The following is a 26,323-nucleotide window of genomic DNA, read 5'->3' on the forward strand; positions in this document are numbered from 1 at the left end:
TAGAGATAATTGTAAGTAGCAAGAAGGTTCAGTAAAGTAAGAACTTCAAACACATCACCATCACCAAAACACAATTTTGTCATGAATCCATCTGTGTCCTTAGTTTAATATGCACATAGACCAAGGTGAGCGACACAGGCTCTTAAGAGCCTCTAGTTCATATAGATTCACCTTGCATGTGATGAAATATTTCATTCAAGTTATTTCTTTTTAATAGACTAAAGAGAAAGATATAGCAGTTCGTCAGTTAGAGGAAGAAATAAATCACAGATTATCAGAAAAAGATGAAGAAATGAAGTTAGCAGTCGAGGAACGTGACCTTCAGAAAATGGCTGCAATGTCACAGCAGGACACACTAAGAGAACAGTTGCAGGAGGAGGTTAATATATTGACTAGTGTAAGTATTAACAGGGGACCAGATATACTGGCATAGCTGTATTGCTATAGATAATAATACTGTCTTAGGGGCGTAATAGACAAATATTACACTACATCAGCTCAAAAAACCTATACTTTAGCCAATCTTATAATAAAACAAAGAATTTTCACTCAAGGAAAAGGTCAAATGTTGACTCAAGGAAAAGGTCAATTTTTCTTAAAACATCATCCTTTAATTTACAAAAATCTTCTCTACTGGGCTATATAGAAATATGCCAAAAAGAAAATTTGAAGAAGGAAAGATACAATTCATTCAGTTGTTAAATAAGATTTTGACTTGATCATATCTGAAGCAGTTATATTTAGATTTGAGCCAACAAAAAGAAATATTAGGGGAAGCAATCACCCTCTTCTTTTTGAGCTTTTGATGTTCATTGAATACATAGGATCTTATTGAATAGTCCCCAAATATAAAATGTTTGTGACAGTTAGTCTCTGTGGTGATTCCTGTTTGCCAAATAACTGCTGTAAAATCAGAAATTATTGTGTGCATTTATTATTACAATTTTGTCATTTTAGACTAAAATGTGATTAAAATTTTTGAGATGTCGCAAAAAATCTGTTTCATTCATAAAGAAAAAATTTTAAATGCGAGTTTAAATTAGTGCAGTTATAACCCTGAAATTTTTACAATAATAAAACCATAGCAATAATTTCTGAATTTACAATATACAGATGTGCCAATTTTTGTGGTAAATTGAAATGCAATTATCATAAAGGATTTGAATTTAGATTTTCATATTTGGCATTTATCAAATTAGAGAGAAATGGATGTATTGTTTAAAATATTTCTAAAATAAGTGTGATTGAATTTTTTTCATCTTGCAGAAAAGAACAGAACTAGAGAGTGCCTTGTCAGCCTTGAAAGATCAGAATGAGGCTACAATTGTAGAATTTGAACAAAAGCTTCAGGAGCAACAGGAAAAGTTCACAGCTGAGTATACAAATATCCAGTCAAAGCATAAAGAAGAGGTGGAAAACATGAAACATGAATCTTTACGAGCTGCACAGGATCAAATACGGGAAATCATGGAACAACATAATGCTCAGCTGGAAGATCTTACTAGGAAACATGAGGAATCAATGCAAGGATCCAGTTCTGATCTTGAATCTTATTATAAAGAGCAAATAAAGTCACTGAAATCCAATCTAGAACAGATGTTACAAGAACGCAGTCAACAAGCTGAACAACTGAGTGCTAACATACAACAATTAAAGTCAACCTTAGCAGAGAAAGAAAGCAATATCGAGCAGATCAAAGCTAATTTTGAATCGGAAAAAGAAGAAACCATGAAATGCATTCAAAACAAATCTGAACAGAATGAAAAGTTACAAAAAGATCTTGAGAATTTAATAAAACAATTTGAGTCCGCCAAAGTTTCAAGTGAGGAAGAAAGAGATTTGCTAAAAGGTCAAATTCAGTCATTAGAAAGTAAATGTGATCAGTTAGAATCAGAAAACAAGAACATGACTGAGAAACTTGATGAACATGTTAAACAGATCGACAGCATGCGGCAAGAAACTGTTGCATGTGAGATAGAATGGAAACGTAAAGTGGAGGAAATTTTACAAGATCATAGCAATACCATGTCAGCAATATCTGCTTCATCAGAGGAAAGTATTAAAACACTGACATTACAGATAAACAAAAGTGATAAAGAAATAGAGGACTTGACATCCCAACTTGTTGATGCTAATTCAAGAGTTATAGAACTTGATTCTAAAGCAATGAGGTTGCAGGAAGTAGATGGCATTTTGACAAAGGTTGAATGTGAGAAACAGGCATTGGAAGAAAAAATTAGGTCATTTGAAACATCTTTGAATGATAGTATGAAGGTCAATGAAGATTTAAATGTCAAGGTCAACGAGACAAAAGAATTATTTAACTCAAATCAAGAACATCTGAAAAAGGAGAAGTCAAGCTTAGAAGATAAGATATCAGCTTTATCACATGACCTTGAAACGAAAGATGTGATTATATGTGACATTGAGAAAGCCTTGGCAGAAAAAAGTGAAGAGTTAAAGGCCAGTCAGAATGTACTCACAGGCAATGATTCACAAATTCAGACTTTTGAAGTAGAAATAAAAGAAAAAAACGAAGAACTTAGTAAGATGAAAGAAAAGTTTGACAGGTTACGTAATGAAGCCAAAACAAGATTGAAAGATATCAAGGAAAACTTGGATCAAGCTACTCTTAAACTTCAAACTGAGAGTGAAGAGAAAGAAAAAATGAAACAAGATTATGAGATAGAGAAAGAACAAAGTACAACCAAGTATAATGTCAGAATCAAAGAACTAGAGGATAAACTGAGTGAAGGAGAAACAAATCTGAAAAACATGGAAGAGGGATTCAAAGTAAGGTTTGAGGAATTACAAAGTCAGTATAAAGATAATATGAATAAGATTAAAGAGCGTTACCAAGAAAAGATGGCTGAAAAGGAACAGGAACATGAAAAGGCCATAACAGAGTTACTGACTCAAAAAGACATGGGCACACAGGATGTGATGAAGACAATGAATGAACAAAAAGAGCGGCAATTTACTGAACTTTCAGAACAACATAAAACAGAGATCACTTCTCTGACTCAGGAATGGGAGGAAAAACTGAATAAAGAAAAACTTAGGGTTGATAATGAACTGCAGAAAACAACGGAGGATAAAGAAAATGAAGTCAAGAATATCAAAGATGAAATGGAACAAAAATTAAATGAACTGAGTAATGCTAAACTCACTTTGGAAAATGAAAGGGAGAACATGTGCAAAAAACACAATGAAGAACTGCAAAATAGAGATCAGGCAAATGCAGAATATGTAGAGAAATGTAAAATTTTAGAGGCTAAAATTGAAGAATTAAATACTGCTTTGTTTACAGTGTCAGAAAAACATGATCATGAAAAGCAGGAAAAAGATCATATTATTTCTCAATCATCAGAGAGAATTAGTCAATTAGAAGAGGCTAATAGATCAATGGAAGAAATGTTACATGCATTAAATGATCAAACACAAAATAAAGACGATAGAATTAAATCCTTGGAAGAGGAATTAGATAATAATGGTCAGAAGGTCAAATCAGAGTGTGAGTCACGAGTAAAAGAGATTGAGTCAGAGCTTATTCAAAAGGATGCTTTTGCTAAAGAGTTAGAAACACAGTGTAATGGTTTTCAGGTACAAATAGATAACTTAAATTCAATATTAAGTGAAAAAGATGAGAGGTTTAAGGATCTTGAGTCAAAGTGTGAGGAAATGAAATCTGAATGTGAAAATTTAAAGGAGGCAAAAGACAATGAATTAAAAGTTGTAAACGAGGAATATGAAAAACGATTGGCTGAAATGTCGGCCAATGATGTTGAACTACAGTCAAATTTGACACAGTTAAATACCAAGGTCAACGAAGCAGAAGCAAAATTAGTTGATTGTATCCAGAGTTATGAAGTTCAAATCGAAGAATTAAATTCTAAACTACAGAGAGAAACGGAAAGTTTTGAGGAACAAAAAGGCATGCTGAAAAAACAATTAGAAGACATGGATAAACAGGCAAAAATGACTTCTGAAGACCTGGAGAATTCTCTCCAGTCAAAAGTACGAGAAGGTGAACAGAAATTACTAGAGCAGGCAGAGGTTCATAAAGCAGAGATTGTTTCTCTTGATGAACAGTGGAAAACTAGAAACAATGAATTGAAACAGAAAGTCAAAATAAAAATTCAGGACCTTCAAAATCAAGCAAAAGCTGAAAAGGAAGAATTTAATGCTAAATTAGCTTCAGAGCAGGAAAGATTTAACACTGAAAACTCAGATTCAAAATCTAAAGTGAGTATATTGGAAGAAAGACTTGCGTCTGAAATTGTATCTGTTCAAGCCATTAGTGACCGTGAAGAAAAAGCAAAAATCAGAATTAGTGACTTAGAAAAAAAATTAAGTGCTGAACAAGAGGAAAAAGACTCGATTTCTGCTGAACTTGTACATTCCAATACGAAGCTTTTACAATTAGAAGAAAATTCAGGGTCTTCTCAAATGGCCATTGTTGATTTAGAAAAACAGTTACGGGAACAAGGGAAAACAATTACAGAAAAGGAAAATACAATACTAAAATTAACAAGTGATTTTAATGAAAAAGAGACAAGGTTACAGGAGGTTAAAGCAAATTGCCAGGCTATTGAACTTAAATTGAATGAAATTTCGGATAATTGTCAGAAATCTGTTGGAGACAGCTACCTTAAGATAACAAATTTAGAAAAGGAAGTATCGGAACGAGAAAAACAATGTAGTGAACTTCAAAAATTGTTGTGTGAAGAAGAACAAAATGTCCATTCTTTGGAAAATGAAGTTAAAAATATGCAAGAAAAATTGGAGTCTTCAGTTGGAAAAATGAAGGATTATGAAAACATTAAAGAGCAGTTAGATAATTCTAATATTAAAGTGAAAAACTTAGAAAGTGAATTGAACAAAGCTTTATCAGAAAATACTGAAGCAGAAACATCATATCAAGAAAACTTGTCTGCATTTACTCAAAGCTTCAGTAGGGATAAATCTTTAGAAATTGAAACTATGGAAGCCAAGTATAAAGCTGAAATTGATGAATTGAATGAAAAATTGTCACTTGAAACAATCTTGAAAGGGAAATTTGAAAGTGAATTATGTGAGTTAAAACAAAAGTATTCAGTAGAAATTGAGGAATTAACACAGAAATGTGACATGGATAGTACTTCTAAAGTGTCAGAGTATAAGAAAAAAGCTGAAAGTTACATTTCACAAGTAAAAAAACAGATGCAAATAGAAAAAGAATCTTTACTCACTCAACATTCCAAACAAATATCAGACATTGAGGAAAGGTGTCAGAGATTACAGTTTCAGGTAGAGGAAGTATCATCAGAGAGAGATAAACTGTTAAAACAGCATGAAAGTGAAAAGTCACATCTCCAACAGATGTTAGACTCTGAACAAAAATCTAAAGACATCTTAGTTACGGAACAAGAACAAAAATCTGAATCAAATTCACAAGAAATGAAAAATTTACAACAAAAGCTAGAGGAACTGTCACATGATAAAGAGGAACTGTCACATGATAAAGAGGAACTAAATAAGCAGATTCTAGAACTGGAATCCAAACTAGCTAAATTGTCCGAATCATATCAGTCTGATTTAAAACAATTAAAATCAGAAAAAAATAAAATTGAAAAAGAACTAAGTGATTTTAAGCGAGACAAGGAGGAAAATAGGGAATCATTGGTAAACGAACAGGAAGAAGAATTAAAGAAAATGAAAAAACATTATGAGGAGTTGTTACAGGATACAGAGAATGACCATAACGGCAAGATCAAAGAACTGGTCAAGGAATTCAACAAGACATTGGCAGGCAAAGAGAAAGAATTTGAGAAAACATTCTCTAATGCTTTAGGTAAGGTTATCTATCAGCATATAACAATCATTGTATCAAAGCAATTTTTATCACTTTTATTATACAGTAGATTCACTCTTATGCTTATTTTCACATGACTATACCATTTAACTCCGTAAAGTTCAATCTAGGATTCCCATGAAATAAGTAAATGACCCATTAATTTGTAGGAGAGGTGTCATATATTTCCAAATAGAAATAACATCTTTAAATTACTATTGTATTTTATTGAACTTGATGAAATAATGATGCATTTCATGATGTCCAAATGTAAACATCATTTCTTTAAAATCTGATCTACTGGCCAGTTGTATATTCTTTGTCTAATTAAAAGACATGATAAACAGTTACAAAAACAAACTAGGCATAAAGCTTAAATATCATGAAACATATATCATCGAAATAAAAAAAAATGAAACAAAAAAGTTCTGTCAGGTTTAAGAAATGTCTATTAAAAAAATAGTGTGTTTTTATTAACAGATAAATCTCAAAGAGGAGAAGACCGCCTATTCCAAGACCATAACCAGACAGTGACAGACCTACACAAAGAATTACAGGAGAAAGATGAGGCTTATGATAAAATGAATGAAGAATGGGAGGGAAGATTAATGGTAGGACTAACAGTTTTATCTTAACAATTCTTCAATCAATGTTTGGCTTAGTATCAGCTTTAATGAGTCCGAGAAGGGGAAAACTGGTGGCCCATATTTGGTCTTGATAACTTCAACAGAAACGGGGGGAGAGCATGCCAAAAAAATGTTGGAAGGAAAAAAAAAGAAAAAAATATTAGAAAAACAATAAGGTCTTTCCACGCGTAGAGGAGACCTTAAAAATATTAAAAAAAACAATAAGTAAGGTCTTTTTCTCACGAAGAGGAAAGACCTTAAATATGTGTGTGTGTTATGGGAGATGGGGAGAAGTAGCTTGTTTTGTTGTTCAGTGTAGTTTTCTTATACATTCACTTTGTCAATGACTTTAGTTAGAATATCTGAAATTTGAAATGAAGTCCTTAGATGCAAGCCTTTTAATTCTGATGAAGCAAAAAATATATATATATACTTGTCAAGAAAATTACATTAACAGTGAATGAATAATAGTATCTGTTCCAGGAATATCAAGTCATTAGGAACGTAATTTATAGAATAGGAGTTATCTTCCTTTGTCCATAATTGTAGATGAACAACTACCATTAATATATTGCCTCAAAACTCATACTATTGCTTTCACTGCTTAATACAATGCAATCTTTACTCTTCAATGCTCACAAGTACTTGGAATATAGATATTGATTTTATTATCAATCTTTATATATACATGTATTATGCTGTAGGACAAAGACTTGGAAATATTATCTCAAGTATCAGAATTAAAACAAGAGATTACAAGCTTGAAGCAGCAGCATCAGGTAGAGATATGGGAATTACAGGAGAAATTTAAAAAGTCACATGGAGAATCCATCATTCAGAAAGAGGTTATGCAAAAACAGGAAGTGAGTGCTCTAACACAGGAATGGAATAAGGAGAGACAGGTAAGAATTGGATTTAAAGAAGGTGGGTATACAGGTTGTTTGATCTTAGGGAAGTGGTCTCAATGGCCCTAAATAGATGTTGTTGGCATACAAACATTGATTGATACAAGAATATTGTGTAAAAATAAATTTAAAATTGAACATGCTTAGCACAAGCCATTTCTAGATACAGGTTGCTTGAATATGGATTCAGATGAGGTAACGTTTTTGGTTTGCGCACATCGGGGATGTTTTGACTTTATTTTGACAAAATTTTACGATACAGACTTCAAATAGAGAAATATTAGTTCAGGATTCTCTGTTATAAATGTTTGAAACAAAAAATTTCATAAACATTATTTTTTGTCTAAATCAGAGCTAATGCTAGCTGTAGTTATCTTTTACTTTTGGAAGGCCACAGAAGACAGGTTTGTCTGTAGTTTTTCCTATGTAGATAAAATTGTGTAACTAAATAATTATGAATTTGGAATAATAAGTCCAATCTGGAATGTTAATATTTTATTTTGTTGATAGGACCACTAGACAAATATATAAATGCAATTATGAGTTTTAAGTTTATATGCATGTTGTTTTTTTGTTTAGTATGATGTTGTACAGCGAGCTACCGATTCCTCCATTATAGAACCACAGGTATTTTATTTCACTTTTGTTTCCTTTTTACTAATTCTTTTTTACTAATACTTATAACTCGTCTTTTAGATATAGAGAATGGTGCCACACATTTACAAAATTTCAGTTTTGTTTCTTATTTTAAATAGCTTTCTTAAATAGTTTAAAACCTGTAATATATGTTGACAAATTATCTCATTAGCTCACCTGGCTCAAAGGGCCAAGTGAGCTTTCCTCATCACTTGTCATCCGGCGTCGTTAACTTTTACAAAAATCTTCTCCTCTGAAACAACTAGGCCAAATTTAACCAAACTTTGCCACAATCATCATCGGGGTATCTAGTTTTAAAAATGTGTCCGGTAACCCGGCCAACCAACCAAGATTGCCCCCATGGCTAAAAATATAACATAGGGATAAAATGCAGTTTTTGGCTTACAACTCAAAAACCAAAGCATTTAGAGCAAATCTGACAAAAAGTTAAAATTGTTTATCAGGTCAACATCTATCTTCCCTGATATTTTCAGATGAATCTAACAACCCGTTGTTAGGTTTCTGCCCCTGAATTGGTAATTTTGCTGTTTTTGCTGTTTTTTGTTATTATCTTGAATATTATTATAGAGAGATAAACTGTAAACAGCAATAATGTTCAGTAAAGTAAATTTACAAATAAGTCAACATGACCAAAATGGTCTGACCCCTTTAGGATTTATTGCCCTTTATAGTCAATTTTTAACCATTTTCCGTAAATCTTAGTAATCTTTTAGTAAAAAAATTTCCTCTGAAATTGTGCCAAATTAAACCAAACTTGGCCACAATTATCATTGGTGTATCTAGTTTAAAAAAAATGTGTCCTGTGACTCTGCCAACCAACCAAGACACCGCCATGGCTAAAAATAGGAACTTTGGGTAAAATGCAGTTTTTGGCTTATAACTAAAAAACCATAGCATTTAGAGCAAATCTGACAGGCGGTGAAATTGATTATCAGGTGAAGATCTATCTGCCCTGGAATTTTCAGATGAATCAGATAACTGGTTGTTGGGTTACCTCCCATGAATTGGTAATTTTAAGGAAATTTTGGTGTTTTTTGTTATTATCTTGAATATTATTATAGATAGAGATAAACTGTAAACAGCAATAATGTACAGCAAAGTAAGACCTAAAAATAAGTCAACATGACCAAAATGGTCAATTGACCCCTAAGGAGTTATTGCCCTTTATAGTCAAATTTTAACAATTTTAATGAAATTTGTAAATTTTCACTAACATTTTCCACTGAAACTACTGGGCCAAGTTCATTATAGATAGAGCTAATTGAAAGCAGCAAGAATGTTTAGTAAAGTAAGATATACAAACACATCACCATCACCAAAACACAATTTTGTCATGAATCAATCTGTGTCCTTTGTTTAATATTCACTTAGACCAAGGTGAGCGACACAGGCTCTTTAGAGCCTCTAGTTTTCTTATTTACTTAAAAATATAATGTTTTAATGTATCTTTATTAAAAGACCTGCATGATTCACATCCAATAGTTTTTCATTAAGATTGTTATATAGTGACTGTATAGTCCACATAGAATTAATTGTTTAATGTCACTCGCCTTTTTGATTTTTAACTTAACTAGCTATTAGGGTTAGTGTGAAGCACTCCATCTCTTGGTATTTTTCCTCAACTTTTTAAAACATCATCTCCAAAAGCATTAAGAAAATTTTAACCCAAATAACTAATCTGAATCAACAAACATCTTATAAGAATGTATTATTTCCCAATTTCATCTAATAGACCTACCATTCAAACACAACTTTACTGAAAAAAGAATGTTGGGAAAATTCAGTGATAATAAATCATTCTGCAGAACCTTTGAACATATAGTACATTAATGATCCTCTTGACAAATATGATTTGTTACTGCATTTAAATGGCTTTGTTACAACAGAATCTTTAAAACATGATCTCAACGCAAAAGTGAATTATCCAAATTGCTTTCTTGTCTCTAACCATTCTTAAAGAAAGCAGCTCGAGAGAATTTTATAATTAAAAAGAAATTAAAAAAACTGATAAATCCTGCAAAGGAAACATGGCAACCAAAACTTCATAGAAAATGATAGTGCGAGTGGAGCATCCGTGTACTATGAACACATTCTTGTTTTTATATCCTTTTCAAATATTTTTCATGTTTTATGCCTCAGAGAAAGTAAGGGGATGAAATTACACTGTCAAAAGTTTTGGCTGATGAACTTTTAAATAATGTAATGATTTGAACAGTGCTTGGAAATCAAGACCCCCTTAACATAAAATTATCCATATTTTGAGTTAAGAGTCGATGAAGTTTTCTATATTTTTGATATAATTTGTCCCAAAAGTACCGGTAGTCTAAATTTCTTTATTTTAATATTTTATTTTAACATTTTCAGAGATTTCTTTCAAAATTTCTAGCATAGTTAATGAAATTTAACAAAACTGAAAATTTAAAACTTCCTCTAAATTCTTGCCATATTTCTGAGGCAATTGTAAAACTTTGTTAAATTGTAGCAGTGGTCATATGCAGTCCCATACATGAATCATATTCCTTTCATCTTTTTTACTTACTTGATCTTGCCAAGTTGTTAGATATCTTAATTCTTTTTTATTATTTGACTGCATGTAATTTCTACATTCTTATGATTATTATTAGATTCCACTTGTTAGCAAACCTATGCAACATTTTTAGTTTGCCTATATGAATTTGTTTGTTTATTGTTGTTAAAATTTAATGCTACTTTCAGCTCCCATGGCTATGTCATGGGTGCCAGATTTACTTGTCAGGAAAAGCATGAAAGAGAGAACAACTGACCTTTGATAGGAAATCTGGAAAAAACCTTGTCGATTCAGACTGAAGTAGTACACCCTTTGCCATTGGAAGTCTCATGGCACTACAATAGGGGTAAAATAGGATATTTGATGAAATTCCAGGTTATTAAATGACACAGACTGCTATTGAATAATCTGTGTTAGCTCTTTAAGTTGATATGTGTGATAACACCAACAAATTAGGTCAGACGATTTGTATGTCACAAATGGTACAAGTTTTTCATTTGTTAGAATTTGATCATAAACACCTGCAGTAGTAAATAATCAAAATGAGGATGAGGTCTGTCATGCTCATTTAATAATTACTAATTTTGGATCTATATTTCAGGAATTACTACATCACAACCAGTTAGCTATTAGTGCTTTACAGCCAGGCTCAACTAACATTCCCCAATTACAGCAACAGGTTGTCTTACTCACAAGGAGACTGGATGAAATAAAGGAACAACATAGGTGAGCTATGTTTATACCCTACAAAACACACTTATTTATAGGAGTTCATTGTTAACTCCAAAATTTTTAAATTCTTTAAAAATCTTAAAAGACAGATCTCGAATTCATACATTTTAATCCTGTATCCTGTAGTCCAGATTTCACAGACTCATCACTTTCACTCCAGAATATTTAAGTACATGTTTCCTGTTAAAGTTTACCACACCAAGACCATATTTATATGTAATTGATTCATTTTATGAGCTATTAACTGGCTTTTACTTAGGTAAAGTTATCAATGTTGTTTGGTGTACTATTAACTGGTATTTACTTAGGTAAAGTTAACAAAGTTGTTTGGTGTACAGCTGCTAACTGGGATTTACATATATTTTTTCTAAATGAGGTGAGTTGCTATAAAATTTAAAGCATTACCTAGGAAAAGCATTCATGGTTATATACATATTGAAAACTTGAAATTACAACACCCTCAAGTAATTATAACAAATGTGTAATAATATTCATTAAGATTCCTTCTCTTGTAGACTAGAGATAGCAGAACTACAAGGTAGAAGCGAGATGAACTCTCTACAGCCTCCACTTATTGACACACCCTTTCTATTGTAGACTAGAGATAGCAGAACTACAAGGTAGAAGTGAGATGAACTCTCTACAGCCTCCACTCATTGACACATCCTTTCTATTGTATACTAGAGATAGCAGAACTACAAGGTAGAAGTGAGATGAACTCTCTACAGCCTCCACTTATTGACACACCCTTTCTATTGTAGACTAGAGATAGCAGAACTACAAGGTAGAAGTGAGATGAACTCTCTACAGCCTCCACTCTTTGACACATCCTTTCTATTGTAGACTAGAGATAGCAGAACTACAAGGTTGAAGTGAGATGAATTCTCTACAGCCTCCACTCTTTGACACACCCTTTCTATTGTAGACTAGAGATAGCAGAACTACAAGGTTGAAGTGAGATGAACTCTCTACAGCCTCCACTCATTGACACACCCTTTCTATTGTAGACTAGAGATAGCAGAACTACAAGGTAGAAGTGAGATGAATTCTCTACAGCCTCCACTCTTTGACACATCCTTTCTATTGTAGACTAGAGATAGCAGAACTACAAGGTAGAAGTGAGATGAATTCTCTACAGCCTCCACTCATTGACACACCCTTTCTATTGTAGACTAGAGATAGCAGAACTACAAGGTAGAAGTGAGATGAACTCTCTACAGCCTCCACTTATTGACACACCCTTTCTATTGTAGACTAGAGATAGCAGAACTACAAGGTAGAAGTGAGATGAATTCTCTACAGCCTCCACTTATTGACACACCCTTTCTATTGTAGACTAGAGATAGCAGAACTACAAGGTAGAAGTGAGATGAACTCTCTACAGCCTCCACTCTTTGACACATCCTTTCTATTGTAGACTAGAGATAGCAGAACTACAAGGTTGAAGTGAGATGAATTCTCTACAGCCTCCACTCTTTGACACACCCTTTCTATTGTAGACTAGAGATAGCAGAACTACAAGGTTGAAGTGAGATGAACTCTCTACAGCCTCCACTCATTGACACACCCTTTCTATTGTAGACTAGAGATAGCAGAACTACAAGGTAGAAGTGAGATGAATTCTCTACAGCCTCCACTCTTTGACACATCCTTTCTATTGTAGACTAGAGATAGCAGAACTACAAGGTAGAAGTGAGATGAATTCTCTACAGCCTCCACTCATTGACACACCCTTTCTATTGTAGACTAGAGATAGCAGAACTACAAGGTAGAAGTGAGATGAACTCTCTACAGCCTCCACTTATTGACACACCCTTTCTATTGTAGACTAGAGATAGCAGAACTACAAGGTAGAAGTGAGATGAATTCTCTACAGCCTCCACTTATTGACACACCCTTTCTATTGTAGACTAGAGATAGCAGAACTACAAGGTAGAAGTGAGATGAATTCTTTACAGCCTCCACTCATTGACACACCCTTCAGGAAGAAACGAGTTCATTTTGAAGATCAGACAGAACAAGCTCAGAATATGGAACTGATGAATATAGATTTGGAGGTAAACATGATTTACAAATATGAGATTTGTGAATTGTTAAAAGACTTTATATATACCAAAATTAGAATGTTACCAATATCATTCGAAAATGACAGAAGCTGTGCTAAATTGTCAAGTAATTATTAAGCTTTGGAGATTAATGCTTGTGTGCCAGGTATTTCATGTTTAAAAGTTAAAAAAGAATTATACTGATTTCATTGATTTTTATAAGCCCATTTAAGGGATGTATTTAGGTATACTGTTGTGTCTGTCCATCTGTCTGTCTGGTCATCCGTCCTTCGTCAACATGTCGGCCATTAACTCACAAATGCTTCAACCAATTTGCATAACTTTTGGTGAATTGCTTATATCTATTGACGTGAGATTCCTTTCGTTTTTATAAATTTTTGATTATAAGTTTCCGATTCATTAAAGAAAGTGGGATTTTCCAGTTTTTGGACAATAACTCGAGAATGCTTTCATCAACTTGCAAGAAATTTTGGTGAATTGTTGATATCTATTGACATGGTCTCCCTTTTGATTTTTATAAATTTTAGGTTCTATGTTTCAGAGTTACAGAGTTTTATTCATTTAAAATAGGAGGGGTCCATTTTTTGGACAATAACCCCCCCCCCCAAAAAAAAAAAATTCAGTAGTTTCTCATGAAACTTTGGTGCATTGTTTATATTGATTAATGTAAGCTCACTTTAGAATTTTATTAATTTTACATTTTAAATTTCCGTGTTATGGAGTTTTATTCCTTAAAAAAGGCGGGTTTTTACAGTTTTTGGACAATAACTCAAAAACACTTTCAGCAATTCTCATGAAACTTAGGTGAATTGTTTATATCTAATGATGTAAGCTCCCTTTTGATTTTCATTAATCTGATATAAGTATTGAGAAGTAATTGAACTTTATTCTTTGAAAATGTGCCAGGCATATTATGCGCTCATAGTGCAGCTGTTTATTTTACCTGATAGGATAATACAGAGTGTTAAAAAGAGATTATTTTGTTTTATTAATATTTCAGGCCAAACTACAACAAGTAAAAACTGAACTAGCTCAGACCAAAATCAGGGAGAATGAACTAAATAATAAGGTATATTACAGATCAATCCCTTTCTTTTGTTATCTTTGTTTTGCTTAACATTATTACATTAACATGAGCACTTCAAGCCATTGGGTCTTTATATTGGTCAATGAATTAAAGTAGTATATATGTAATAAATTCCAGTAAGAAATCAAGCTGACTAGTCTAGATTGCCATAATTTACATCTAGAATTCAATATTCAATCTGTATGTATGTTTTATTATGATGCTTTATTTAAAACAAGAGTCATTTCTATGCTGGTTAATCATGAATTATTTTTGTGTTTTTTGTTTAACTGTTATATAAATACATTGTACTTTTTAGTTACACCATTATGAAGGAAGACATGGAGATATTGATTCACCACCTCTTAGTCCTGGTTACCATGCCACTGGTCCCCTGTTGCAGGAACCAACTCAGTGTGAGGTCAGTTATCTCCCCTAGTTTTCAAGTTTACTACATTGACAATATGCAAAATATAGAGTCTCTGAGCTTTGTTTTTATCATACTACTGATTATTGCATGCAAAAAAATGAAGAGTAAAGGCCAAAGGTTAATTGCTTTCACACCTCTCAGAATATTTTTTTATTCACCACAAATCAATTTACCTTTATGGAACCTTAGATATTATACCTCATAAGTTATCTAGTAATGAATTGGATTATACCTCTTCACTTTCTCCTTATGTTAATTTTAATAATGAATTATTTGGCATTATCTTTTCACATATAATGTGTCCTTAAACCAAGCCCAGATATGTAGCATGTGGGATAATAATTGCAAGCTAATTGGTAGGGCTGCTATTATGGCTATAGTCCGTTTGACTTCTATAAATCTTCAAAAAATAATTCTTAAAATTTCATTTTTAAAGATAAATATTTTTTTTCTTCATGTATGTTAATGTATGATATATACGAACTCTGACTATGCATATCATAATTTTAAACCTATAATCAAAAAAGTTACTCATTAGGGCTCTATGTTACTTCAATTTATTTTAATATAAAATACTCAATGGAGTACGTATGAGTAGTGTAACAGCCTTCCATTCAAAACAAAAACATTAGACATGTGCTCTAAACCTGTTTTATTGTACCATGTGACTTTACTCATTTAAATAACTCTGGTCATGTGATTACTGAGCTTTCTGTAGAGAAATACAAAAGCATGCACACATGACCAGAGTTATTTTTTGAAGATTTATAGAAATCAAACGGACTTTAATATAAGACCTCATTACTGTTGAATTTTTTTATTCTCTCTGAAACATCCTTGTTTGCATCCAATTTGGCCTTGAGGGGGAGTCATGCTTTTTACCTCACTAAAATAGTTCTATCTTCATGGAAATATTCATCTTAATCTGATTTATTTTTTTAGTATCTGAAGAACATACTATACCAGTATATGATGGGAAGAGAGACCAAGGTGTGTATTGAATCGTACTTGAAGATCATGATTTGTGTTATATTTCTATTCCTGTCATCAGAAATGTACTTTGTACACTCTTTTACTATTCATTTAAAAATTGCATCTTTTACTGTCATTTAGATTTTATTTTACCATTTCCTTTAAGAGAGAAAGCTACTTTGCTTCCTTAGGAACTTGACTCCAACATATGAAATATTTTGAAATTTTGGTTCCTGACCAAACTATTGGAATTGAAGTATTTTATTTTCTTATTTACAGACTCTATCTAGAGTAATAGGAACTGTAGTACATTTTAATGATGAACAAATGAGGAAAGTGGTTGCTAGAGAAGATGCCAAAACTAATGTAAGTATATAAACATTGATATCAGATAATCTTCAAAATGAATAAGTATGAAAAGATTTGAAAATGGAAGCTTTATTGGATTGTAATAAAATTATCATAATTGTATCAAGTCAATAAAATCTGCTACCTAAGTATTTAAGTGGATTTTGGTGAGCCACAAATTGAATATTAATGTTATTTCTAATTTCCTTTCGGCTTGTGTGCAGATTTAAGAAAAAGGTTGACTTTAAATATCCCAGAATAGTCAGTTTTTTCTCAATTCACGAAAATTATTATCCAAGAAAAAAAGGAATACAGTCAAACAACAACAATAACACTAATCCTGAGATAACTATTCTGATTAATTTGGTCTTATATATTATGCACTGAAATTTTAAACTTGGAAGTAATATTATTACATAGGTGTCAATTCTGAAAACTTCTATAATGTGAGATTTCCATTAGCAACATTCGTTGTGTATGGATATTCATGTGCACTGTAAAGCTCTATTATGTAACCTACAAAATTTAAAATGTGAGGGTACAATTTCTGAGTTGGGTGTTTTTTTTTAATATTTGACAGAGTTGACATCTATGTAGATATTTGTTCATAATTGGTACTAGTAAAGTGTATTTTGCTTATTGATAATGCTGCTCCCTAGGAACCTTTGTCTGACAGAAAATTTATATGTATTTAAAGTGAGTTTGAATTTCTATGTCTGCTGGGTAATGATTCTTACCAAGCTTTGCATGACAAAAAAGATTATCTTTTAGCAGTAACCCATGACACACACTAAAACATTTTACATGGTTCTGAAGCTTTGCTATATTATCCACAGGTCTGATCCAGGATATTTCTCGGGTTTGTTATATTTCTTCTTATCTTTCCATGGGGATTTCCTTACTGTTTGTCTAGTCATTAAAAATTAGAAAAAACGTAAATGTATAGGAATATAAAAAGGATGAAAATAATATTGTAGAATTGAATTGCCGTACCAATACTATGTATATAATTTTGACATTATGCTATAAACAGAAAAGAATATTTTACTTGTCTGATCAATAGCTTATTGCACAAAAAAATGATATTGATAAGTTGTATTTAGCATCACTCTTTTAAAGACTTTTAATAGTATACATATGTATACCCTGTGCTCATGAAATCCTATTTCCTTTCAATACATATGCATGGGGCTTTGGTGTTGGTTCATTTCTGTTTATACACTGTAAACTCAGAATTTTTTACATGCTTTTATTATTGCAATCGTTTAAAATCAAAGACAAATGTCAGGATAATTATTGCAGTAAAAGGTAAGGGTGCATAGGACATGTAGGAACAATACTTTCAAAATTTAAAATATTCATTTTTGATTTTGTGAAACATATCCCATGTCATTTTATGCAATGATACAACATTTAAAAAAATACTGAGTTTACAGTATTTATTTCAGTTTTAGATATATTTTGTTCATTAGGCACACAATTTAAACACAGAACAATTTTAAGAATTAAAAGCAGTCAACATTTTTTGGGTAAAGATTGAAATGCAATCAAAACCATAGGTTACTGACTTTATAATATCTAAATCTTCCAATGCTTATCACTACCTTTTTGATACACAAAATATAGTGCATTCTATACATCCTATCCATGAACAATTCTAGAAATTAATCAATGTAATGTAACATATGCTCATATATTCTAGTCACAAAATGATAATACGCCTGTCAAGAAAATTACATAACTTTTGCAAGATGCAGGAATATAATATTGTTTAAAAAATATAAATGGTGTCATTGTTAACGTCGTCTTTAAAAATTGGAGTTATCTCCCATTGTTCAGAATTTTAGTTAAATCAACTAAAACCAATGATTTATTCAATGCAATATTTTATTTTACTTCCCACTGATAAACTAACACAATCTTAACCCTTCTGTGCTTACACACATTTTGATTTATTAAATGAATACAATTAAAATGTAAGTCATGAAATATTTGAAGGTTTATACTATTAATTAATCTTATTACATATTCTAGATCTATTTATGCAATTGTCTACTTGATATTTACAGGCTTGGCTGAGCACACCCACGTAAAGAACAAGTTGTTATATAAAACTAGTTCGTGAAACCAAAGACACCAAGTAGAAATCCAGTACATATCTTAGACAGTACCAAGTTAAAAACCAATCAGGTGTCCTGAATATCCTCGTAGAATAGTTGGAATATCTGTAATGTTAGCATTATTCAGATACTGGATATGCCTGTATTGTTATATTATTGTGCTGTTTGTTCACTATTTATTTTGTTAAGAAATAAAATTGTATCGGTTTGTTTCTGTAAATTCAGTACAAAAGATAACTTGCTTAAAGATTTTGCTTGTATTTTTGAAACATCTCAACAAAGGCTGTGAGAAAATCTGAGTAAGAGCTGTGATAAAATGTTTTTATTATATCAATACTAAATGATGTCACATGGGAGATCTGTCAGATGTTAGCAAACAAAGGCTAATGTCAGAATAAACAAAGTCAAAAGAGTCGAGCTTTATTTTGTTTTGCCATTTAATTATGGAATCACACAATCAAATTTCTTATGGAATACATCTTCAATTGAGAGTTAATATCTCAGCAGTTGGTATTTTTTTTTAGCAAGAATTGGTTTATTGAATCACATTTTTTTCATCATCTCATTCTGCAATCGGATAAGTTTTGAAATACATTTAGTATCTTGCTTTATCCAATTGGATTGCTTTGGTATTTCACTTGTCTGTGATGATATTTACTAAGTATGGAAGATAAAAAGATAAAACCATTAGTTTGTCTTACAAAGGGAGCTAATCCACTAAAACCTGAGTGATAACTGAAATGTTTGTCATTTGTGTTCTGAAATTTACTGGTGCTGTGCAACACATTGCCTAGAGTAATACAAAATATGTAAATATCTCTTACCGGTAGTTTTGTTATTTATGAAATTGATGGTTAATATGTATTTTCTGATGAATGAATCATATGTCTGGGTTTTGGGACCAATTGGTTGTTATACAAGGTTTAATGTTTCATTGTCAAAGGTTGTGTTAGTAAATTGAAATAACATATGTAAAAAAACTGAAAGCTTCAATATCTGTCAAATGCATGTATATTTTAAGGAAATAAGAAAATTTAATATGATGGAAATTAATTCATAAAAGGAATTTTATCTTTCATGGTAAAAGTTGATGAATACATACATGTCTGCAAGTAATATTATTGAACAAGATATCCTTCTGTGCCTGTTACATGTAGAATCAGTAGTGACTATCACCAGTAACATGTTATGTACTATTTATAGAGTTGTATGTAAATAAAAGTAGTAATATAATGTTGTGTAATGTCAAGTATAATTCCTTTGTTTTATGTGATGTCTTGTTTACTCTGATTTGATTATATGATTGTTTAATCTCTTTTGTCAAAAGAAAGGCATTAAGTATTAAATATTTCATAATTGCAAAATTTTATTATTATATGTTTGCCTCAGAGTTAGATTTGAGGATGTTATTTTATCAGAATGAAATGTATAAAATTCAAATTTAAGCACTTAAGTAGGATAATTATTTTTTGTGAAGAATGTTTTATGTCGTGTTGAAAAAGTTGAGATGACATATTGTTATATGATCTATGTTTGTGTGACAGTCCTGCTACTGGTAAACGTAATGTAGTTTTATGTGATAGCAATACTAAGTTTCATGATTGAATACTTCAATTTGTGAATTATTTACAGTTGTATCTGATAAATTGTATGATATTTATGACATGGTGGATTCATTGGACTTCAGTTGTTGGTTAATTTCTAAATTATAAATTTAACTTTAACTTAATTTGCTGATGACATCAAATTTGTCAAAGAAAGCATCAAGAATAGAATAACTTATACTCTATGTAAAAAGCTAGCTTTGGCTTAAATTCATGGATGACCGGTAATATATATTATTATTCTGCATAATGCTATTGCCAGCCTTAGTCACTTCATTTAAACATGGTAGATCACTGTGTTAAGTGAACACAGACATTTTGTTTTATTCAAGTTTTTTCATTTGGTCCTGAGTATGTCGCACTAAAGGGGATACATGTGCAGTGGTCAATCCATGGAAGAAGGTTCTGGGGGTGGAACCCCTTTTCTTGTGGACAATCAATGCATTTGAATGGGAAAATATTGTTGGAGCCCCTTTATCCTGGGTTGGGAACCTCCCTTTTAAAAATTGCTGGCTCCTCCCCTGCATGTTTACCACAATAAACACAATACATGGGTGGTAACTTTGAAGTTGATGAATCTGTTTATATACTTTCTTATCTGTCACATTACTATGAAATAGGTTTTAAAACATTTGACTCATTATCAATACAGCAGCTGTAAAGTACTTGACTATGCCATACATCTGGTCTTGGTTTCTTATATATCATTCTTTGATAATCAAGAGTCAAAAGTAATTGCAGGACTGTTATTAATTAGTAAATGAAATATATTTAAGATTAAAGTCTGTTCATATATTTTAAAAATAATCAATCCTTGAAATTTTTTTTTCTTTTTTTTTATATATAGTTTTGCAACATTTAACTGTAACATAAGGAAGATAATAGATCAATGAAATCAATTAGTTTATGACCTTGTTAATAATTTATTTCCTGAAATATTGGGGTTTGTGCAATTATATTACTTCCTTGTTTGATAGTTGATTTGTTATGAATATGTTATTCTATTATTTTATGGTTATTTTTGTCACATCATATTACGGTTTCAAAATTTTCACATTAAAGTAAAATGAACTAGGTCAAGAAGAGTTTGAGTGCCTAGAGATATTTCATCTTTTAGTTTATTTATAAATGATAATTTATAGGTAATAGAGAAGTTTGACCTTTAAAACAGTTCTTGGAAATGTGCTTTATTCAGCAAATGGTAAAAACACATCAAAAACATGTCAAATCTTAATAAAATACTAGGGAAATAGGCATTGCATTTCCAGTATATGTGAAAGCTAATACATTAATTGAATCAGATTCTCTTTTTTATAGAAAATAGGTGTGACATTAAATTTTCCAGAAAACTGGTCGCCAGAAAAATTTGAAGCTGTGATAGCTCTACCTGTGATGTATTCTGATATTGACTTTGTACTTATACCTGCATTCTTTGTTTTGTAATTTGTTCAAAAGTATTCTTACAATTTACATTTTCTTTAAGTGCTACAAAACTCAGAAGACAACAATTTTATATACAATTCCTTGGTTTTTCCTTGTATTTACAAATTTCAAAAATAAAATATATTTGCATTGATCTGGCACTGGTTTTGTCCAAATCATGTCCCATATTATTCAGTTCAAAATATTATATGTACTGTTTTGGAATTTATAAAAAAAGATATTCTGTTTAAATTAAAAAAATAGAAAATGCAAGTGTTATGTATAAAGAAAGTATAATGAAAAAAGATTTTTATCACATGTATTTCTGAAGTTTTTCATCAGCCTTATTTCCCAAGTCTGCCATGAACTCTTTTCTTTTCCTCATTTAAGGAGTTAACCTCCGTAAAATCTCTTACAAGTTGCATAAGAATTAAACATAGATTGCGTTGTGACATGGAAAATTTTGCGAAGCATTTTGATTCTGTTTTTTAAGATTTCTTTTTTCAGTTTTCCATAGTTATCATAGGTTTTATCATTTCTATGTATTGGAAATTTTTTGGATGTACACTTTTCATCAGTTTTCAATTGAATAGAATGAACAGTCAAACAGAAAAGGAAAAAAATAATTTTAATTGAAACCTTTTTTTCTGATGTGAATATGCATAATCAGTAAAGTTCTCAAAGACTAGCATTTAAAAAAAGACAACATGTATCCTGGCATTTTGACATGTTATTTATTAGTGTTGTAAGGATATGATACTCAGTCAATATACTCCTAGCAGTATAATACTGCAAGCTTTTATTTAATTTAAACAATGTCCTTTTCATATTTGTTTTGTTTACAACAGTAACCAGTCATGAATAAACCAAACCATTAGATCATATTAATCAGAAATATTGTCCATTTCATTTAAATGGTATTCATACCATTCTCAAACTTTTGAAAATGAAACAAATAATTTAATGAGAAGGTATGATAAGGCTTTACTGGCCCCTTAAATTAGAAAATCAAAAAGTGTTATGATTATTGTCCAAATAACATCTTTCAGATGTTCATTCGACATAAGTCCTTAGATATCAGTATTAAGTTGTTAAACTACCTTTTTCTCACATATTTGCATTAGGGCTTCCAACATTTTGCATTTCCAAACTGAAAAAAATAACAAAGGTAGCTTATTTTGAGATCTTGTACAAAGTTCTAGAATAAAATTTGCAATTTCAAGGGTCAAATGATGGCTCTTATCATACCTCCTATTTATATATAATTAGTGTTGTTAAGTTATAAAGAAATATGATTTCCATATAAATGCCATCTCAAATGCATTATATCATATGTATCTTTTTAATTTAGAATAAATCATTTATAAATTATCAGCCAAAATATAACTGTCTTCTGTGTTGCTGTTCAATCATTGCAGTGCGGTATAAAGTTGTGATATTTATGAGGGTTAAAAGATGATATGCTCATGCTTTACATTACTTTATATTCATGATTATATAATTGACACTGTTGATAAAGTATATCACCAATACTTCTTGATTGTTATTATGATTACATATTTTATGAATCAATAAATCTATTTTTAAACTAATTCTTTGGTATTGATTTACTGTTTGTTCGTGTGTTTGCTTTAGTATTGTTAATTAAAATCTGGTGAAAAGTCTATACTATAAATTTCATCAATGTTTTCTATGAACAATACATTTTTAGGGGTATTATTTTCGCTTACCTTGTTGTTGGAAGGGTCAGTATAACCTAGTGTTATAGCTCAATATGTCAGAAGGTACATGAGCTGGACAATCACAACAAACAAACGGAGCTAAAATTATATTGATGTCTCTGTGTCCATGGGTTCAAGTTGTGTCTGATTCAGAACTTTTAAATGTCTTAAAGGATCTAAATGACCCCCTGATTTTTTTGCAAAATGAGTTTTAAAGTTTTTATACGACTGCAAAATTTGAAAAAAATTTCGTCGTATATTGCTATCACGTTGGCGTCGTCGTCTGCGTCGTCGTCGTCCGAATACTTTTAGTTTTCGCACTCTAACTTTAGTAAAAGTGAATGGAAATCTATGAAATTTTAACACAAGGTTTATGACCACAAAAGGAAGGTTGGTATTGATTTTGGGAGTTTTGGTCCCAACATTTTAGGAATTAGGGGCCAAAAAGGGCCCAAATAAGCATTTTCTTGGTTTTCGCACTATAACTTTAGTTGAAGTTAATAGAAATCTATGAAATTTTGACACAAGGTTTATGACCACAAAAGAACGGTTGGGATTGATTTTGGGAGTTTTGGTTTCAACAGTTTAGGAATTAGGGGCCAAAAAAGGGCCCAAATAAGCATTATTCTTGGTTTTCGCACAATAACTTTAGTTTAAGTAAATAGAAATCAATGAAATTTAAACACAATGTTAATGACTACAAAAGGAAGGTTGGTATTGATTTTGGGAGTTTAGGTCCCAACAGTTTAGGAATTAGGGGCCAAAAAGGGACCCAAATAAGCATTTTTCTTGGTTTTCGCACCATAACGTTAGTATAAGTAAATAGAAATCTATGAAATTTAAACACAAGGTTTATGACCATAAAAGGAAGGTTGGTATTGATTTTGGGAGTTTTGGTCCTAACATAATAAGGGGCCCAAAGGGTCCAAAATTAAACTTTGTTTGATTTCATCAAAATTGAATAATTGGGGTTCTTTGATATGCCGAATCTAACTGTCATGACTGTGTATGTAGATTCTTAACTTTTGGTCCCGTTTTCAAATTGATCTACATTAAGGTCCAAAGGGTCCAAAATTAAACTTAGTCTGATTTTGACAAAAAATGAATCAGTTAGGTTCTTTGATATGCTGAATCTAAAAATGTACTTAGATTCTTGATTATTGGCCCAGTTTTCAAGTTGGTCCAAATCGGGGTCCAAAATTAAACTTTGTTTGATTTCATCAAAAATTGTATAAATGGGGTTCTTTGATATACCAAATCTAACTGTGTATGTAGATTCTTCATTTTTGGTCCTGTTTTCAAATTGGTCTACACTAAAGTCCAAAGGGTCCAAAATTAAACTTAGTCTGATTTTAACAAAAATTGAAATCTTGGGGTTCTTTGATATGCTGAATCCAAAAATGTACTTAGATTTTTTATTATGGGCCCAGTTTTCAAGTTGGTCCAAATCAGGATCTAAAATTATTATATTAAGTATTGTGCAATAGCAAGTCTTTTCAATTGCACAGTATTGTGCAATGGCAAGAAATATCTAATTGCACAATATTGTGAAATAGCAAATTTTTTTTTTAATTAGAGTTATCTTTCTTTGTCCAGAATAGTAAGCAAGAAATATCTAATTGCAAAATATTGTGCAATAGCAAGATTTTTTTTAATTGGAGTTATCTTTCTTTGTCCAGAATCAACTTAAATCTTTGTTATATACAATAAACAATGTATATTCACTTTTTACTACCAACTGATAAATTAAAATAATCTTTACCATTCAGTGATAACAAGCAGTTTTTTTACATCTTAATACTTTATGATGTATTTAAATGAGTAGTTATTGTTGCAAACTCCATTAGAAATTTTAATTGAGATTAGTTTTTGAATAAGGGAAAGGGGGATGTGATTAAAAAAATTGGGTTCAATTTTTCTCATTTGAAATTTCATAAAGAAAAAAGAACATTTCTTCAAACATTTTTTTGAGAGGATTAATATTCAACAGCATAGTGAATTGCTCTAAGAGAAAACAAAAATTTTAAGTTCATTAGAACACATTCATTCTGTGTCAGAAACCTATGCTGTGTCAACTATTTAATCACAATCCAAATTTAGAGCTGAATCCAGCTTGAATGTTGTGTCCATCCTTGCCCCAACCGTTCAGGGTTCAACCTCTGCGGTCGTATAAAGCTACGCCCTGCGGAGCATCTGGTTGTCTATTAGGTCAACGTCACAAACTTCCGACATCTTCACCTACCTATATTTGAATATACAGTCTTTGGCTGTTAACATCTTGTAAATGCCTTGAAAGATCTTTTGATATGATATTTTAGCCAAACACCACATGATTTGTCACAACTAAGGTTGGAATGTCTGTCTGCCATGTCAAGGTTACAAACAGTTCAAGTTTACATCCCGATATTCAATTTCAAAAGTAGATACATATTGTGAACTGATGAATGCCTTAAAAATGTAAGTGCTTGGTATTATTTTTATCCATTATAAGAGGGTATATTGTGAATAAGATTGAAATTTCTGCATGGTCGATATCAATACCTTGTATATTTTTTATGAATACCAGGGACAGAGTTACATTTTATGAGCTTTTTCTCAGAATTTCTATAGTTTGTACATACATTGTAGACTGCTTAGTGTATGTTCTGTCTGACATAAGGAAGCTATCTTCACTTTCTTGGTTTATTGATTTAATAAACTGTTGAAGTAAAATTTACAGATTTAATCAGTTTGTCACTTTTTCTGTGTGTGTTACATTTTAATGTTATGTTTCTGTTGTGTCGTAGTTCTATATTTGATGTGTCTCAGTTTTAGTTTGTAACCCGGATTTGTTTTTTTTCTCAATCAATTTATGAATTTCGAACAGCTGTATACTACTGTTGCCTTTAATTTTCCTATATGCAAATTAGGGTGAATCACATAATGAGTATCTGTCTGTCTGACTGGTTCACCTGACCATGACCCTGTATTCTTCATTGGACAAAGTTAATTTGTTTCTTAATCAGGTTTTAAGCTACTTCTAGTTACAGTTTAATTACATTTTGTTCATAGAATCATTGTTAGATAACTATTTCCAGTTGCCAATAGTAACCTGACCTTCAACAAATTGACTAGTATAAACGTGTTTGACACGGTGCAAGTGGTGTTGACACAATGTTACAGAAGCAAGGGTTTGAATCCCGCTAACAGAGATATAACATTGTTAGGCTAAATTTTATGTTATTAAACGTTTAAATTGGAAAAATAATCAGCAATACAAAGAGTAAATATAGTATGTGCATTATAAAACAACTA

The 26,323-nt window shown here is 31.3% G+C and overlaps 1 protein-coding gene across 6 annotated transcripts in view; it reads left to right on the top strand.

Moving 5' to 3' along the window:
• The window catches only part of LOC139510313 (golgin subfamily A member 4-like), a 41,634-nt gene extending 18,734 nt beyond the window's left edge, over positions 1-22,900 (top strand). The window contains exons 11-23 of one of the 6 annotated variants that reach the window (XM_071296819.1): positions 218-397; positions 1,267-5,833; positions 6,314-6,444; positions 7,164-7,361; positions 7,944-7,991; positions 11,150-11,274; positions 13,190-13,337; positions 14,347-14,415; positions 14,732-14,833; positions 15,785-15,832; positions 16,094-16,180; positions 16,822-16,858; positions 18,232-22,900. In XM_071296819.1, coding sequence (XP_071152920.1) covers positions 218-397; positions 1,267-5,833; positions 6,314-6,444; positions 7,164-7,361; positions 7,944-7,991; positions 11,150-11,274; positions 13,190-13,337; positions 14,347-14,415; positions 14,732-14,833; positions 15,785-15,832; positions 16,094-16,180; positions 16,822-16,857 — 5,739 coding nt within the window. In that variant the 3' untranslated portion in view covers position 16,858; positions 18,232-22,900. The other 5 variants (XM_071296821.1, XM_071296820.1, XM_071296824.1 and 2 more) reach the window with 5 other exon arrangements.
• The last annotated feature ends 3,423 nt before the right edge of the window (positions 22,901-26,323 follow it).

This window comes from Mytilus edulis, chromosome 2, assembly GCF_963676685.1.
Source record: "Mytilus edulis chromosome 2, xbMytEdul2.2, whole genome shotgun sequence".
NCBI classification, from domain to species: domain Eukaryota; kingdom Metazoa; phylum Mollusca; class Bivalvia; order Mytilida; family Mytilidae; genus Mytilus; species Mytilus edulis.